The sequence below is a fragment of the Trachemys scripta genome, chromosome 6 (genome assembly GCF_013100865.1).
Source record: "Trachemys scripta elegans isolate TJP31775 chromosome 6, CAS_Tse_1.0, whole genome shotgun sequence".
Lineage (NCBI taxonomy): Eukaryota > Metazoa > Chordata > Testudines > Emydidae > Trachemys > Trachemys scripta.
The window spans coordinates 16,787,190-16,806,234 of NC_048303.1; the positions used below are offsets into that span (position 1 = coordinate 16,787,190).

At 36.0% G+C, this 19,045-nt stretch overlaps 1 protein-coding gene across 19 annotated transcripts in view; it reads right to left on the reverse strand.

Annotated features, from left to right (window-relative positions):
- TCF4 (transcription factor 4) overlaps window positions 1-19,045 on the reverse strand; it is a 318,541-nt gene that overhangs the window by 13,598 nt on the left and 285,898 nt on the right. For 18 of the 19 annotated variants that reach the window (XM_034773372.1, XM_034773378.1, XM_034773380.1 and 15 more), the window contains 2 exons: window positions 17,691-17,767; window positions 15,189-15,392 (listed from right to left, as the gene is read on the reverse strand). In XM_034773372.1, the coding sequence (XP_034629263.1) occupies window positions 15,189-15,392; window positions 17,691-17,767 (281 nt within the window). The remainder of the gene's footprint in view (window positions 1-15,188; window positions 15,393-17,690; window positions 17,768-19,045) is intronic. The other variant, XM_034773381.1, reaches the window with a different exon arrangement.

The following is a 19,045-nucleotide window of genomic DNA, read 5'->3' on the forward strand; positions in this document are numbered from 1 at the left end:
AGTTTGATGATTTTATTGAAATCTTGAATTTAGAGAAAAAGGGATGAAATTGTTGACAACTACTTTAGTGAAAATGATATTTTTTTAACCAGTTCTAATAAAAACTACTAAGAAAAGCTGCAGACTTCTCCTCTTCTTCAGCTTCAAAGAAATTTTGGAAGTAATATCATCTTATTTCTCACAAATAAATGGGCAAGTTTGTCTATTTATATTTTCTCTTTTACTGCCCCAAATCTAGCAAGTCTGTTGAGATGAACAAACACTTGTTGCAGTGAACTGGCCATAAGCCATACATTAGGGAAAGACCTGGTCTTATCATCTACGCCAATGTACTCAACTCTGCCCAGGAAGGGTTATCTCACTTTCAGTGATATGAATGGCAGTCAGAAAGGTCCATCTGGGCATTGTAAAGCTTCAGACTTTGGGGCCTTCAAAACACAAAAAACGTATATCTTACCTGGCTAGGTCCGTCAATTGCAATAGAGTTGTGGCAGGGCTGAGTTTAACCCAAGAATATTGACTCTATTCCACTCTGTTCATTGCTATAAAATATAATTATGTGATCATCTGCATGTTCTATCTTTTTGGATATTTCATTTATGAAAATCTGTAGCTCATTTAAGTCTGTTCAATGCCAGGACACTGTACTGCACCTGGAACTCCTTGAGGGACCAAGAGATGTACTACAAAAGTTCTTCAGTCTATTTTGGACGCATCGTTTAGAATAACTTGGGAATTAATCATTTATCATTTTATCTCTCTCTGTTCCCACATTCAGTGATTTCAATCTAACCAAACTACATATATAACTGCCCATTTTGTGTCACTCTCACACTCCCCTACTTTCCCTTATGTCTCGGACTTCTCCCTTGCCTACAATGCCTCATCTTCTTCAAATACCCCCTCAAAACATGCTTCCTTCCATGAGTTCTATAAACCCTAGTCATCTCCTCAAAAACAGTTAAAAAGAACCATGAACTACATCAACTTATGCTTAACATCACTGCTTTATCACTGCCTTTTGACATTACCCCTCTCTTTCTCTCATCTACATCTATTTCGACTGTAAGCACCTGTGGTCTATCTTCGGTGACTTTACTAAGCCTAGCATCCCATAGTTGTTGCTAGGTAAATGATAAATAAATAGCATAAACTCATTGCAGCAGTGGCTGAATACTCTGATGTCAGCATTAACCTAATCAGAGCACTTTACCAAAAGTAACGTGGCTTTATTGTCTTTTGAGATACTTCCTGACATAAAATGCACAAGCACTTTTATCCTTCAGTCCTAAGTACATAACCAGTCACCTTGATTTGAGGGAGCAAAGACTGATCCAGAGACACCATACTGAACTTTACTTTTATGTAAAATGTCCTTTGCATTCGATGTCCTGAGAGCCATGATGAATCCCTTAAATTGGAAATGGAAAGACAGAAAGGTGGAACTGATCAGAAAATGCTATGAATAAAACTCTCTTCAGTCTTTCCTTTGTTGCAATGTGCCAGTCATAATTGCTTATATGAGAAAAGAGATGCCATTTTGGTCTACTACCTGATGTTCTGGAACTGAACACTTTTCTTTCCTGGTGGGCAGTTTTGAGGGGGAGTGCCAGCATGTAAATGGGAACTGTATAGCCCCCCCTTATATATATAAGGTCAAATTTACAAAAGCACTTAAATGACTTAGAGCCTAAGTCCCAATTTCAGAAGCAACTTAGGCACTTTCATTGACTTTCAATGAAATATAAGCTCCAAAGTCATTTAGATGCTGTAGAAAATTTTTACCTATAGACAATGTATTTTACTGATGTATAAAAGTGTGCCACTTCCTACTGTATCTAGGTACACATGCATATAAACACACATTGTAAGACCAAAATTAGCTAAACAATAATAACTATTTATAAAAAACCCAACCACTCTACAAACCGAGAGTCTGTCAAACCAATAGAGGAAGTGAATTTCAGTCAACTGTACTCCACTGAGAACATTCTGCCATCAGATATCAGACGACATTCATATCTATCAGCTGTATGATAAAGCACATCAGCTGATCTCTACAGTTGTGAGAGAACACAGGAAAACAGGCAGAGGCTTATTAAACTAACCCTTAAAGTTCAAGAGTGCAGTTAAAGTTCAATTGAATACAGAAAGAAAACAGTCTTTGGTGCACAGGCATGACCAGTGCTACTAAGCAGAGCAGCTATCATATTAGGTACTAGCTGCAACTACAGACAGCCTATTTAGACAGGATTGCAATAATGATAAAGATATTGATAACTAAAGTAATGAAAAGACCTTGTGCTGATGGAATAATGTACTCCTTAGCCATCTGGGACTCAAGGACCAAATAAGGTTCCTTCCAGGAATATCCTTAAATTGTGAACCTCATTTGCAAATAGTGGGTAGTCCTTCAACAATAACATCAGATGCCAATCCATCTGCTATCCCCAACCAATGAGCATTTTGTCTGTGATATGAACAACAGGTTTGCCCCAAGACACAGTGAAGATATGACTCATTCCCCCCGGCCCAGGATTGAAGATCTATAAATAATACTATCTTTAGAGTATCAAGCTCAGTTTGAAGTTCTATTAATACTTCATTTATTGACCTGTCTTTAAACAGACCCCTACTTGAACATTCAGCAAATGAAAAACAAACAAAGTTTATGCTCAAATAAATTTGTTAGTCTCTAAGGTGCCACAAGTACTCCTGTTCTTCTTGCGGATACAGACTAACACGGCTGCTACTCTGAAACCTAGTATTTACATGTAACTCTTTGTGTTTATTTCCTTTAGGGAGTCATAATAACAAAAAAATCTATTCTCCTTGAGATTTTTCAGCTAAAAGGAAACATCAGGAGAAGTCCTTATCTGATGTTACTTTGGCCCCTGAGGTTAACTAACTCATGAATAACAAACATATTATATATATATATATGTGTAGAAGCACAGTCCCAACCACCTGGGAGTAATTGGGGATCAAGATTAGGCTACTGGGCTTTTTAGCGTTAAACTCTTTGACAGGTGTTTCAATATTAGGATGATGGGTGTAGAGAAAATCCAGATGGAAAAACAGATACTTGCACTGATATTTTTGTTTGTCTTTCATGGATTTTTTTTTAAATTTTATGAGCTGAAATAATGGTAGATCTGGTTCTCACAGTATTTCCTTTGACCTTTTATATAAAGTACGGAGATATTCAAGTATGAATACCAAGCTTTATGGTTTATGCCTTTTGACTTTATTTAGATTTTTGTGGGAGTTACATAGCCCTACCATAATAGAAGCAGCTATGGTTTTCAAAAGTATATTGCAAAAGTAGTTTGAAAAAGGGAAAATACTTTGATAGGAATAACAAAATATCTCAAAAGAACCTATAAAGTGAAAGCACATGGAGGTATCTAGAACAGAAGTGTCTTTTCTATTAGGATTTTGGTTTAGCGGAACTAGAATATAGATTTAACCATACCAAAAGAGATGTGTATGTGTGGTGGCATTTGATGGTTGTTTTTTTTTAAAGATTCACATTTTGTTTTCTGTTAAAGCTAACATGAAACTGTCTTGAGACTTTATTAACTTTCTAAAACTAGAACTTGATTAAAGGAAAAAGGTCACTTAGTCTTCTGGTGCATTCATCGTGTTTCAACCTTTGATTTAAAAAAATAATCAAACCCAACCCACTATCCTCCTCCAAAATCTGCCAAGAGAAACAATTAAACCCATGCATTCTCAATTTTCTGAATAGTTGAAAAATATAATTATAGTTCATTGACCCACAGGCAAAGGCCAGGGTGTGTAACAAGTTCACTGAATTCAACAGTTGTTCCAACTTGCCCATGATTTGCAGATTTCAAACACTGGCACTTTAAGTTAGGTGGCCTTTGGCAAGTCTCTGTCTTTCTTTGTATTTTGTTATATGTGGGGTGTTTAATGCAGACTGGTAAATATCACTGGACTATATCATGCTATTGATTTTTACGCAGAACCCCCACTGGCTTGAATGGAGGTCCTGCTTAAAAACTGGTCCATTGTATGTATCCTGTAGCTATCAACAAACAACAACAGAAAGAGATTTACTGTTTTCACTCTCTTTGTTTCCAGGAAGCGTTTTTGAAAGTAATTATGCTTCTGTGTTTAAGAGGCCTATTTCATGGATGTGAAAATGTATTAAATTTCATTTGGCAGTTATCCAATCCTTGTTAATACTATCTCCTGAGATAAGTGTCTCCAAAACAGGCTTTAGACCTAAGCTTCTCCTCCACTATCATTCTAGAACTGCACAGCACGGTTAGAGCTTTGTCAGTCCAGGAACAGCTAGTTAATGGAACTGACATGTAACTACCTAACCTCACCTTCATGAAAGTGCTATTAATAAGTGAACTGTTTGCAAAAGGATAGTTTCACCTTAGCTGCCTGTTGAATATGAATAGGTATATGCCTTTGAATTTCAAAATACTGATCTTTAAACTACAGTTGAATGATCAGAACCTTAAATTTGGAAATAAAACCTAAACAGAGGTCACACACAAACCTATGTGTGGATATATAGGTAGATTAGATAGATATTTGTTTTTCAGCAAACACAAAGAGAAAAGTTGACATGTTCTCACTGTAATTAGATACCCACTGACAAAGAAAACTGTTTTGGTATCTTTGAATTGTAATCTCCCCATGAAATATCAATTACATCTGATGGTTCAAGAGTGCTAGATTCCAGTTTTAATTATCTTGTCAATATCTCCATCATATGAAAAGAAAGGAAACTTATTTTCTCTAAAATGAAGGAACTCTATTGAAACCAAAAGTGCATCTATAAAAGTGAGAAACAGTCATACAAACATTACTTTGATTGCTCACAGATGGGCATTTGCAGTTCATGAATTGCAGGTAGCAGACAAAAGCTGAAAAAGTACCCCTTTGTTTACCATTAACTCTTCCCATACTGAGACACAGCACTTCACACAATTCGTATTAACATATAACTCAGAAAGAATTTGACAAATTCCACTCTGAAAACAAAGATGCAAAGGGAATACTAACAGGTATTTTCTAATGCTTACAAATTCAGGAAGTTCAACTGAATGATTTCCCATCTCAGGATAACAGCTACATATCGCAATTAGGAAGAGATTGGTTCAACCAGTAAAGTCATGAATGAATTTAACGAGCAACTACCTTGGTACCTTTACAAATATGATGACCTTGAGTTATCCAATTAGATAAATAAAAACATGTGGCAAGCAAGTTGTAAAGTTATGCATGTTAACATGTGTTTAATATTGTCAAAATTTATAAGTTTGACAGAAAGCAGATTTGCGTAAAGCCCTTATAAACCTCAACTGCTATATTACAAAGGGAACAACACAGGCCACTTTGACACAAATGGTCTCTCACTCTATGTGTGCATTATTGGTCCAAATTATTCACTCTTACTTTACGGCACTGAAGTCTTTTATCTCCATGCTATACAATAATAATTTCCATATGACCAGTGGCTCAGTGATAAATAAGATCAAAAGAAAAAGGAAGGATTTAAAAAAAAGACATTAAGGGTGGCATTAAATCAGGAAAAATAGCAAAGTTCAACATTTTCTTAATACAGAAAAAAGTACCAAAGAATACTAAGCAGCTTTCCAAATATCTTATGAAAAGGAATTTTGCGAGCAAGTCATATGCAAAATCCATTTAAACGTTGACAAAAGTGGCAAAGCTGAAGTTCAGTATTTATATATATAAAGAGTGCCACGTCTTAAGTAGAGGCAGGGAGGCAGTCTGAACGAAACAGCGGCTTTCATGTTATGTACTGTATGATAGAATGCTGCATGGCAGGGCTCCATACATTTCTCTATACTCTTTCTGTTCTATTTAATGGAGGTAGGCTTGGGTAATCCAGTGTTTCTGAGGGAATCACAACATTGCTCAACTCTAACGTGAGCTCTGCAAAAGGAAGTTTTATTTGGCATTACACATTGACTGGAAGTGAAGAGCCAACTTCCCAAACAAATTTTCTTCTAGTGCTGCAAAAATTACAGTGTTAATCTCCATTCCCAAACAGCTGTTAATAATCTGTGAGAGGAGATGCGTTTTCTTAATTCTTTCTGCCTATAGATACTTTAAGTACACAAGGATTCTACATATTTTAGCTTTTGCTTTTTAATGACTAATTTAGGTACTGATCTTATTGGTACAATTGGCTCAGTCTCTATTCATGCTCCACTATAAAGTACCTAGCGAGCATTAATTCAATGTTCTGGTCCTCCACACTTAAACAGCATTTCTTTCATACTAGGTGAGACAACTGAAGTATTTTAAAAGAAATCAACCAGTTGCAACATACTATGGAGAGAAGTGGGTTGCCATGGCCACTGAAGTGACGTCAGTGAAATAATCCTTATGATTTCTTTCCTACAGGGATGATTATTCATTTAAGCATTAAGTATGGGGGAGGGATAGCTCAGTGGTTTGAGCATTGATCTGCTAAACCTAGGGTTGTGAGTTCAATCCTTGAGGGGCCCACTTAGGGGATCTGGGGCAAAATCAGCACTTGGTCCTGCCTAGTGAAGGCAGGGGGCTGGACTTGACCTTACAGTTCTATGAGATAGGTATATCTTCCATATATAAGTATTGGCTAAATCCAGAGATATAAAAGATTCTAAAACTACAGAATTAAGAATATTAACTCCTTCATTTATCTGTGAGTAAAAAACATAGTAAACAAATCAGCAAACTTAGAGAAGTTTTATTTCCTTTTGATACCATATTCCAGTCTAATAGGAAATATCCTCCAAAAGATTATGTGGCCAAATCGGCCTCTCCTGCTTTCTTTCCCACTTGTTCCCAAGCACCTGCTTTAATGGTGACCTCAGCTCTACACCTCAAGTTTCAGACGTTTCACAAAACAGCTTTTTAAACAAAAGCCAGCTGTTTCTCATCTAGACTACAGGGGAAACAAAAATCAGGGCAGCTTAGAGGAATGTTACCCAGAGACTACCATTCTCCAATAACTTTCACACACATTCGGCTTCACAATAGATCCGTCCATGTGTGGAAACCAAGGAGCTAGCTAATGCTAAATTAAAACTTGGAAACCAAATACAACGATTTTAACAATACACCTAATTAACTCGTTTAAAATGAATGAAGTCATTGTGTCAGGACAATGTTTTTGAAAAAGGGTGTCATTTTAAATAATAATTAATGGATTTTTTTCTGATTAAAACCAACAGTATACTTCAAAAATGGTATTAAGAATATGATGGAGGCTATAATTTACATGAAATTAGGAATGTCAACCAATTAGAAAGAACATGAATGTTATATAAACGGGTTATATTGGTGCTTGTTTTACAAGCTTTTAGTCCAATAAGGCTGTTTTGTCCAGTTTTCTCAATTATTATACCTTTTTTTTTTAATTGCAACTGTGATAAAAATTAAAGCAGGGCAGTAATAGATTTTGAACAAACAAATAAAAAAAGCTGAATCTTGTCTTTTAAATAATGCCAAGTTCCTTGACTCTCTTTGTTTTTGTATGAATGACATAACCGAATTACTTCATGAGTTGCTATTTTAATTTCTAGTGGTGGAAAATTCCATATGTTAATTTAATTTGGATGTTAAAAAAATATATAAATGAACATATCCTCTTCCTGTGGACCGTTGTGTGAAGCATGGAAGCAAGTTGATGGACTTCTAAGGAGGGTCTTAAAAAAAACTGTATACCAGTTTTTGTTGTATAATGGTTATAATAAATCCAGTCATACACGGCTACAAAAGAAATGTGCCACTTTTATGATTTCTGTGTAAAAGCTAGCCTACAAATGCCATTTTACAAAATTGTATTTCAAATGTTAATAAAAACCCTCTACAATCTACATCATCTCTACAATGATGATGGAACTGACCAAAGCCAGGAAATTCACAGTTAAAGGCAACAACATAGGCTTAAGCTCAAGTACTTGTGGTGGGAGTAGGAGCAGATACAATACAAACAAACTAACTTTAGAGTTTCTGTCTTGACTTGGAATTTCCTAACTTCTGTTATTTTCATAACTGCCATTACTGAGACACAAATATTATGACCAGCTATGGGAATGAGATGCTTACTCTCATCATCTGCATACCATTACATACAAATACACTTCCAATGAAATGATATTTCCTAGCAATATTGTATGTCTGACCTCTGAGAACAAATTAAACTCTTTTTAGTGCATAAAGGTGTTTTGTGTGTGCTTCGCAAGCCACACTACCTTCATTTTAATTATTATGGCTTCAGTACTGGAAATACTTGCGCATGTGCTTAACTTTCCTACCACAAATAGTCCCAATGAGACTATTCATGATAGTAAAGTTAAGCGCATTTGTGTTTGCAGGATTGAAGTCTAAACCTTTATTAAGTATGGCAGGTTATAAATATTAATTTAGTCAAGATTGCAAAACAGTTTGTTGCTGATGTGTCAAATTAGAGATATTTAGGTTCAAGTACTCTTACTGTATATTTAGGTCCACCAAGTCACTTTAGAAGATGTATTTATCTGTTACATTGGTTTAGGGCATATCTATTAGATCTGGGCAAATAACTGCATTTTTGGTTCAGTGGCTGAACAAAAGAAAAAAAGAAAAAATTAGCTTTGTTTGAGTTTTTTAAAGCTTTTTAAAAATAAAACTGAAGTGAAATTTGAAACAGTTTCAAACTGAATATCTAAACATTTCATTTCAAAAATGTCAAAATGAACTGTTTTGATTTTTCTTGGAATTTTGTTTCTGACTAAAATAATTTAGCAAATTTGCAAAATGTTTCTGTTGACCCAAATCTGCATATTTCAGTGAAAAAACAGTTTCATTTGAAAAATTTCACCCAGGTCTTATGTCTATTGTTCCTATTCTGCTATGTATATATTGTACCTCCTAAAAGCTTCAATTTGTATTTCTGAATTTGTGCTGGGTATATTTTATTTATATAGATACATAAAACTAATTCAGTGTAATATCCCTTTTTAGATCAAAAGTAGTTTATTGTTTTTTTTTATAAAGGTAACATTTTGACTTCTTTTCATGATATTCTGTATTTCCTGCACTTCAATCTTGACACATTTAATATTTGTACTTTGTAATTATGATAAAAATTATTATAGTTAATTCACTTTTATAGTAGCTTTTGTTAGTGGTTGTCAAAGTGCAATTCAAAGAAATATTAAATCAGAACTCCCTTGAGAAGTGAGGAAGTATAATTCTACCCACTTTACATTGTACCTAAAGTACAAGAAAGTTAAGGCTTGATTCTGCCACTCTTATTCAAGCTGAGCAGTGCCTTACTTTGAGTATGGCCCTATGGTACTATTCAATACAAGAGTGGCAGAAGTGGTCTCTAAGTAACTTATCCAAAATCACTCAGCAAATCAGCAGCAATGGAAGTGAGCAGTTCTCCTGACTCCCAGTGTAAATGGGATTAGGAATTTGGGAGTATGGAGCTCCCATACTTTAATTAATTTACTAATTTGTTGCTGCCCTGAGACGATATATGCCAAGTCTGAGCATGGAGTGATTTTTAATGTATCCCAGTTCCCTAATGTGAGAGGAGAAATTAGAAACAAGGACATCACCAACTGTAGAAATCCAAGGGGACTATTCATGTGCTTAAAATTGTGCATGTGCTTAAGGATTTGTTGGATTGGGGCTTTAAAGAAACACTGTAGTGACAAAGTGAAATACATGAACCTTCCACTAGAAGTGTCATCCATCTCTTTTAAGAAAACAAGTAATCACAGTGGGACAAATTTTGCTCTTAGCTCCGCTGCTGTAAATCTGGAGCAATTCCACAGAAATGAAAGGATGTAATTCATATTTACAACAGTGGAGTTGAGAGCAGAATCTGACCCAGTCTCATATTATTTTTGCCTGGGGAACAGTTTCATACTTGTCCAATATAGCACAGAATTGTGGAGGATATCTGATAAGGAAGACCTGCTGGAAACTAACACAGACTCTGGGCTAAATCTCAAGTTACCCTAGCATACTCCAAGTTTGAAACCAACAAATGAAGGTGTACAGTGGGCAAAGAAACTTCCACCAGCACATTCTGTACAAGTTTCCGGTCCATACCTCCCACTGCTACTTTATTTACTGCAGCTGGCCAAAGTTTTATAGCCTGTTTCATGTATTAAAATTCAAATGTGGAAAACATTACCAGTATCCTCCTCGAATTTTTTTTTTAAATTTTTCCCCCTTCAACTTCCTTTTCAGAGTGGAATGTATCAAATGGTCAAAGGCTAACTTAAGACTGACTCTATTCAAAAACTATTTCCTTTGTTCTTATGTTTTTACTTCAAAATTCATACCAGTTTTCCAAAAGAAATTACCAGGCTTGATTCTTTCACACAAGTTACAGTTTCAGACAGTGACTAATACACTTTGTGCACTAGCAGACTGTTTTTTTTTTTCCCCCAGAAAGTTAAATGTGGAGAGCAAGAGACCGAAATTTGCCCTTCTTGTTTTTAGATCTAGCCATGTTGTCAAAGTTGCACATCTTTCATTTGAATTGCCCTGTTCAATGTATTTTGTTTATGAGATCACTCATTGTTTTCTAAACTTCAGAAAAGAAGCAATCAGAAGCTTGTCTTCAATAGCAGAAATGACAAGGTACCATGCAGCAGTTCATAATCAAATCAAATCAAATTTTGGAAGAATGCCCACCCTTTCCTAAAACAGATAGACCAGAGAAGAAATTGAAGGGTCAGATATTTCCTAAAAGCTAGATGAACAATTTAATTGTTTGCTATTCTTTTTATTCCAAATCTAACTTCACCTACATCTGGTATTTAAGAGACGACTCCATATTTATGGAACAAACCGTCTCTGAAGTGATGCCCTGGGTGCATGTTGCATCAGTTTAACATATGCAAAGTGAACAAAGCTACAAAAATTAAACTCTTTTCTCTTGATTGAGAGCAGATATGCAGAAACAGTTGTAAGTCACAGATCTGGCTTTTAATAAAGCCAGATTTTTTCATTAAAAGCAGTATTGTTTAAACATTTGGGGGGAAATAGCGTTGTACAAACTAAAAATCTTAGATTATATGTATCCCAAGTGTATTTAACACATTACCTGAGGCCAAGCTAAATTACAACCTAGAATTTCCTTTTGTGAATTCCCAGCAACTGCCACAGAGAGCAAAACAATGTCTGGGTTCATGCTATTTTTACAGGGGAGGGGGAAGAGAGATGGATTTAGCTGGGATGCTGAAAAGGCATCTTTCTACCTTTTGGAGCCTCGCTGGCAGACTATTTTAAGTCAGCATTTTTTAAAATCTATAAATGGCACTGGCCCAATTGTGGTTTTTAACAATGCATCAGCCATGACAGCAACTTTTAACTTTAGTTTTAGGATGGGGCAGAGCCACCATTAGACTGACCACTGCCGGGATCAACATATTTTAAAAATGAACCAAAAGAGAAACATTGACAACAATTAATAGTAAATAGCAGTAAATTACATTCATATCGAGCATTTCATCCCAAGTGGTTTACAAGCTACATGGAAACAGCAGCACTGATTTGTACTTATTAAATTTTACTCAATGTACTGTATCGTCGTTCCCTGAACACCCCTCTCGGCATTTGTTTGGTCAAGGACATAAGGCGAAAACCCCTTTTCATACAAAAAAGATATGGGATCTTTAAGGTCCACGTGGATGACAGACTCAGTTTTTAAGGTCTCACACACAATAAAGTGCATAAGACTAAATAAGTAGCTGCCTTCAAGGGATCAAAGCAAGAGTTGACTCTGCCAGGATATCCTAGAATGGCGTAGTCATCGGTTACAGTGGATGATGGCATCATTTACTACAGAAATACCAGCAAAGTTACTACCCTTTACAGTGAGAACTTCTGTGTTGATTGCACAGGAACATTAGAATTGCCTTAGTAGATTAGAGCACAGTGGTCCATCTAGCCCAGTATTCTGTCTCTGACAGTGGCTAATACCAGATGGTTTAGAGGAAGGTGCAAGAGACCTTGGAATGAACAACAATGGTGTTTCTACAGAGGAATTTTTTCCCTAATCTGTGTCAGTGGTTGGCTTATGCCCTGTGGTATGAGAGTTCACATTTTTTCTAAATATTGTATTTAATCTTATATAAGGCAATGCTGGATGTTCTAATTATCCATATTATGTCCATTCCTATTCTGAATGCTACTAAGCTGTTGGCCTCTATTACATCTTGCAGCAATGAATGTCACAGGTTAATTGTCAATTACCTTACTTTCTGTTTTATTGAATATCCCTTTCTTTAATTATAAGACAGGATGAATTGGACTACTAGATTCACTTTGTTTACTATACATTATTTTGTATACCTCTAGACTTCCCTCTCTTATATGTGTCCTTTCTAAACAAAACCACCATGATCTGTTCAATGTCTCATCATATGGAAATCTTTCCATACTTCCAAGCATTTCTGTAGCCTGCCTTTGAATCTCCTCTAATTCTACTATATTCTTTTTGAGACAGGATAACCAGAAGTGAACACAAAACTCCAAATGAAAGCATACTCATGATGTATATAATGGCATTATAACATTTTCAGTATTATTTTCTATCACATTCCTTTTGCCATCTTAACATTTTGTTTGCCTTTTTTTTTTTTTTTTTTTTTTACCACTGCTATATACTGAGCTGGGATTTCCATTGAACTGTCAACAGTGATGGCCAAGCCTGTTATCTGAGTGGTTACAGTTAACTGAGAAATAGTAATGCATAAAAGTATTTCAAATTATTCCTTCTAATATGCAATACCTTACACTTGCCAACCCTGAATTTCATGTGTCATCCTGTTGCCCATTAACCCAGCTTGGTCAGGTCCCCTTGAAGTTCCTCACACTCTTCTCTAGCTTTGACTAACCTAAATAATTTGAATCATCTGCAAACTACATCTGCCCCTTTTCCAGATCAGTGATACAGAACATTTCTCCTAGAATAGAATGTTGGGGTACCATAAGTGTTATCCTTTAATCATGCTGAAAATTAGACATTTAATCCTACTCCTCATTTGCTGTCTCTTATCCAGTTTCTAATCTGAGTTCACTGTATGACTACTTAATTTCTTTAATAGCTTCTCGTGAAGAATTTGTTTTGGGGTTTTGCAAGTCCAAATATGCACATCAGCTTGTTCTCCTTTACCTACTATTTTGTTGACATTTTCAGAGAAATCAAACAGATCAGAGAGGCATGATTTTTCTTTACAGAGGCACAGGAACTACAAGATATTTTCCTTTGCAAGGTGCCATACACCCATCATCAAAAATATATATATAAAATAAGAAGACATTAACAGAGAAAAATCAGCAACTATAACAGGAAAATTAGGACTAATTCTGCAATGATAATGCTAAGTAGTATTTATTCATGCATGTAACTATACTGTGAGATCACTCATGTGAGAAAGTACTACTCAACATGACAAAACTCATAGAATGAGGCTGGACAATGGTATTATCCAAATAGAGAAGGTCTGATACTCTGATGTGGGATATTTAATCCAATGTGAAAGCCACAAGTAATCATATATGATCCCAATTCACAAAAAGCACGTTAGCACATACTTAAGCATGTACTTAATTCCCATTGCTTAAGTGTTATCTTATATATAAATTATAGCTATCTATGTCGCTATAGATATATGGGCATATGCTAAATAGGGCACAGGTATTGATTACAGCAGTAATGCAAAAACCTACAGGCCTTAAGCCTATAAAAATAATAGCTTAACCAAACTAATTAAGACCTAAAGATGGGACATAAGTAACTAACTCATAAATGACCCTATATCACAAAAGATAGAGTGATGTTATAAGTCAGTGTTGCTAAACCGCTCACAGGTAACCACAAGATGCCAGTTTATACCAGGTTTAGATATTTTAAATTAGGAATATCAGCAGACAACAAGAATGCCATGACATGTAATTGACATATGCATTAATAAGCTTGATGTAAAAGGCCTAGTAACCAATGGAAGAAGGGCACTCCAACGATAGTTGGGTGAGGAAATACAGATAAGGAAAAGGGGCTGAAAAACCTACTGAATATGCATTAAGCATAGTGGAGGTCAGCATAACACATTATAAAAGCTGTATCCTGGCCTACTTGCCCCGTGGAGATGCCAGGAAGACATCCACTGGTGACGAAGAGGATGAGGACAATTGACTGATACTTTGGGTTTCTTCTCAAGGGATAGTGTGAGTAATGCAAATACTAGATGTTCCATTGTGTTCTCTCTCTCTTTCACCAGACTGCAATGTGTGTATTGTTGATTGGTTGGCTAATAAAAGTGATTATTACAAAAAGAGCACTGTGTTGTGTTGTGTTTGTGCACTATGGGGTCCCCTTTCTATTGATAACCTCTCTGCTATTGTTATCTTGGACTGAACCCTCACAATTTAAAGTAAGTGCAAACCCTCCTATTGGGATGGGTAATTAGTTAAGTGACCCATAACCATAGCTAAGGCTACAGGATGCATTTCTGAATTGGGGCCTATAACTGCAGCCAGATTCCTAGGAGGATGGGTCTTGAGCAGAAGTTTCAGGCTAAAACATTTTTTTTTTTTAAGGAATAGGAAAATAAAAAGGGAAGAGAGAGAATTCAGGATTTCTGCAGGGTCCTAATAAAAGCAGTGCATCAAATTGAAATGGAAAGGCAAAGAGGAGTAAAGGCAAAAACCTGGACGATTCCTCTCTGATATACTTATTGGCATATGCATAGGAGAAAGATGGTGTACTATTCATACACTTGTCAGCCAACTAAATCTTTCAGACAATCCAAACTATTTTAGAAAGGACATTTAATGAGGCGGATGCCAGAGTACAGCAGCTTTTTGTCAATGGCAGCCTCACATCAGTCAGTCTTAAAACACATAAAAGAATACAGTTTTTACTGTCATGAGCAAAATATACAAAATAAATATAATATGTGCCTCAAACATATACAGTGTACATTTAAAAATGTCTTTTAGTACTACAAAACCTCGCACAAATTAATTTGATACTTTTGTCATAAACATGAAAATATCTGCAGCATTAGAATGAGTAGAAAGACTCAATATCATTTAAAAGCCTGCAAACCAGTTCAGAAATTCTAATTACTTTACTGTTTTTAAACCTGCACTGTCATTTACTCTCCATAGCTTACCATTAGTGAATGTCTATTGGTTGAAAGAAGGCCTGTCCCATATCCTGACCCAAGACCTCCCATTGCTCCATTGTGAGAAGGCCCTATTAATCCATGCATGTCGCTATGACTACCAGGCATGGCTGTTGAAGGCCCCACTGCGTGGTTCCGGAGAACATGAATAGCATCGTCCAGTCTTTCCAAACGGTCTTCAATCCGGCTTTGCTGTTTGTTTATGAAAAACAAATCAAGAGAACCATCAGCAAATGTGAAGGGTCATTTAACATTTGAGACAAAACACACACAGATTAGGTATGCCACATACTGTACTGCTAGTTGGCGTATGTGTGTGTGGGTGTCGGGGGGTGGGGGAAGGGAGATGTGTAACTGAAAAGAGTTCCTTTTATTTCTTCCCCTTTTTAACAAAAGCGATTATTTTTTTTAGGGAAATAATTAAACTAGCATTCTAGGGAATTAGAGAGAACTTAACACAAGCACAGCTTTCATTTTCATGGGCAAAACAGGTTCAATGATTCCTCATGAACATAATCATTACTGTACATATGTTGCCCTCTGTGATTTTTGAAAAGTTTTAGTGTTACCTTAAGCAAAAAGAATAATATACATCTAACTTAAATCAGTTTCTGACAGGGTCTACTCTCCCTATGTAATCAAAGAACTATGAACAAAAAGTTAGAAAGAACCTATTAAGGCCATATAATCCCATCTCCACAATCACTGAAATGTTCCTTATAACTGTGTATCCTAAAACTACTTTCAAAGCATTGTTAGTAAGAGCAGTAATAAATACCCCTCCTTACAAGTTTAGAGCTCTGCAGCCTGTATGAGATGTGAAAAAAATTACAAAACAGAGATGTACTGGACTGTTAGTGGTGGCAGCATTTCTTATAATTTTCCTTGTTAGTTCTAGTGTAACTCATCCCTCTCTAAAACAAAAACTTACACTCAACCCCACTCCAGGGGGAGAGGGAGCTGCCCACGTTACCACTAGAATACTCCCTAAATCTGAACCATAAACAGCAGCAATGCTGACTTTAAAGAAATCTGATTGCTGCTTTACTGGATTACTTCCTTCCAATATCATCTTTCTTTTAGAAAAATACTGACATGTTGTTGGCAAGTATAGGAAGAGGAGAAGTAATGGACTCAGAAATAATACATTGTATTTATGCTATATAGTGTCCTTCATGCAAGGAGTCCATAAAATTTTACAAAGATAAGAATTATAATCCTCATTTTACAGATGGGGAAACTGAGGCACACATGGTGAACTATTTGCCCAAGGTCACAGAGCATCAGTGTTAGAGATAGAACACAAATCCCCTCTTCACATTACCACTAGGTCACATTGTCTCCACTGGCACATGTCATATATGATAAGGGATGCCTAAAATTTCTTGTTCTTCAACAAGATATGGGAGGGGAAGGTGAAAGGGCCAGCCCCAAATCACTGGGTAACTTTACTGCTACAAAAAATAATTATTCACTCATTTCAGATCTCTGGAGCATACAGATTACAAAAACACTGCTATTCCATACACACAACTACACACCACAGCAAGCTGGGATAAGCTAGAAAGTATCTGGCAATGAATCATGATACACATATTTGTATTGGGCCAGATACTGCAGTCCTTGCTAATTCCTGACTAAGGGAAAATTCCCACTGAAGTCAGATGGACTTTTCCATGATTCAGTATTAGATGATTATTTATTTTGTCTTCAGAAACACTTTGCTTTTTTATACTGAGACATTTTTGATCTTTACCATTATTTATATAGGTGCTAGGTGTTCTACAGAAATATAATGAGACAACTCCTTCCTTACTATCTAGACAGACAACAAACAGAAAAGAATGGGATAAATAATTTAGACTTTTTAAAAACCTTGCCCATTTGTCCCTAATATGTTTCCAGCTGGCCCCCCACTCTTACCTAATCTCTCCATATAAAACAACGTATTTATTTATTTATTTATTATCCTCTCGCTAGTGTTAGGCATAATTACCACCCCAATTCTGGCCAATTCATATCAACTACAATACTTTGAAACACACCACATAGAATCCAAAAGTATTATTTAGCCCTCCACTGCATTTTCCCACCGTAAATAAAAGTAACGTGATTCATAACACTTACACCTGTCCTACTTCATAGCAACCACTTACTGTTCTCCCTGATATCCCTTCAAGCAATCCCTCCTGGCTGTAAACAAAGCCCCCCTTTTGTAATTAACCTTCTCCATTCTGGAATGTTTTAACAATACATTATCTGTTATATGGTCAAGCACGACATCCTAGTCAGTAACAGTTAATATCAAAATATCACAAATCAAAGGATTGGGCCCCCATGTTACTAACTTAGCAACGATCAAATAGTGTAAACATCCAAGGGCACAGTAATCGCTAACAAAATGCAAACCCATGTGAGAAGTGTGGATGAGAAATGGAAAGAACAGCATGGAAAATACTGAGGCAGAGGAGGTCTCTAATCAAAACATACCAAAGAGTGTAAGGGACCTTCATAATTGGGAGATGATGATGCTTGCCCTCCATTTCTAGACCAAACAGCTGTGCCTGCTAATAGTAAAATGGGAATTACCATTAGAACTATGCAAACAAAAATGTCTTTCAAACTTTCTGGACGGTTTTGTAGACATGTAAATGCTGTTTTCCAGATAGACTATAGGGCAGACATATGGACAACTTCCAAAATATACATGGATGAAAAATAAAAAGTATTTTTGTAGTGAAGCACGTAGACGCAGGCCACAAAGTTGCCCCAGGCTGCTTCCTAACATAGAGGTTTTCATTGATTCGGCAGCTGTACCTAAGAAAGGCTCCAGCAGAAGGAAATGTCTCACTGGTAAAAGGAGAAGTAGCATTTTCAGAAGTGCTAAGAGGGGATTGCTAGACTTCTATGTAAATCCAGCACATACTAGCCCATTATCCTAGCTGTGGTTCAAGACATATTTGATGCCACTGAACAAATCATTCAATCACCAAACTAATGGATTTGGGTTTTTTTAAGAAATAGGATTAAAAAAACAGTAATAGTGTATGCATATCTAACTCAAAATTCACTTACAACTTGTCATTCTACAGATGCTCTCATTTAACTGCTAAGATTTGTACTTTCTTAAGGTAGACGATGTTATTTTGCACTTACAAAATTTAAATGGCGCTAACTCTTGGTTTATATTAGTTAACATCTATTGAACTAAATCTGTTTCTGCTGAAGGTTTAAGCATGAAATATATAAGGTCTCAACTTTTGCAATATCATTTTTTTAAACAAAGATATGTTACTATTAAAGAGGCACACTAGACTTTAGGACAGAAATATTGGTTCAAATACTTTCTCCAGCAGGTTGTGTTTATGGCACTATGAACAGATTATTCGTATTGTTAGGTCTTTTTTGTCTGAAGCATATAATTTTTTGAACACTCTTATGAAACAAGGCTGGGAATTCAAAGTGGAGCTATTAGGATTTTAAGCTTAAAACTGAAGTTAAGTGGCATTTTCTCAGTTTAGAAGGGCAGGTCAGAATTGATCTCATGGCATTTTCTAGCCTCTCAGTATGCCATATTGACAGAATGGTGTTAATTTTGATTATATATGGCACATTCACTACCAAATTCTGGTCTCCATAGATTTTCATTGTCTTTAACTTGTGATTTTGCCACATCAGTGACCATTAGGACTTTCATATTGTTTCTGACTGGCCCACTTATATCCTGAAGCATAAACAGTTCAGTTCTCCTTTGAATGTATGTCACTTATTTGTTTTGACGTTGACCCTTGGATCTCTTTATCAAGTAAACTTTATGGAAAGAAATTCAATCTATATTGCTAAAC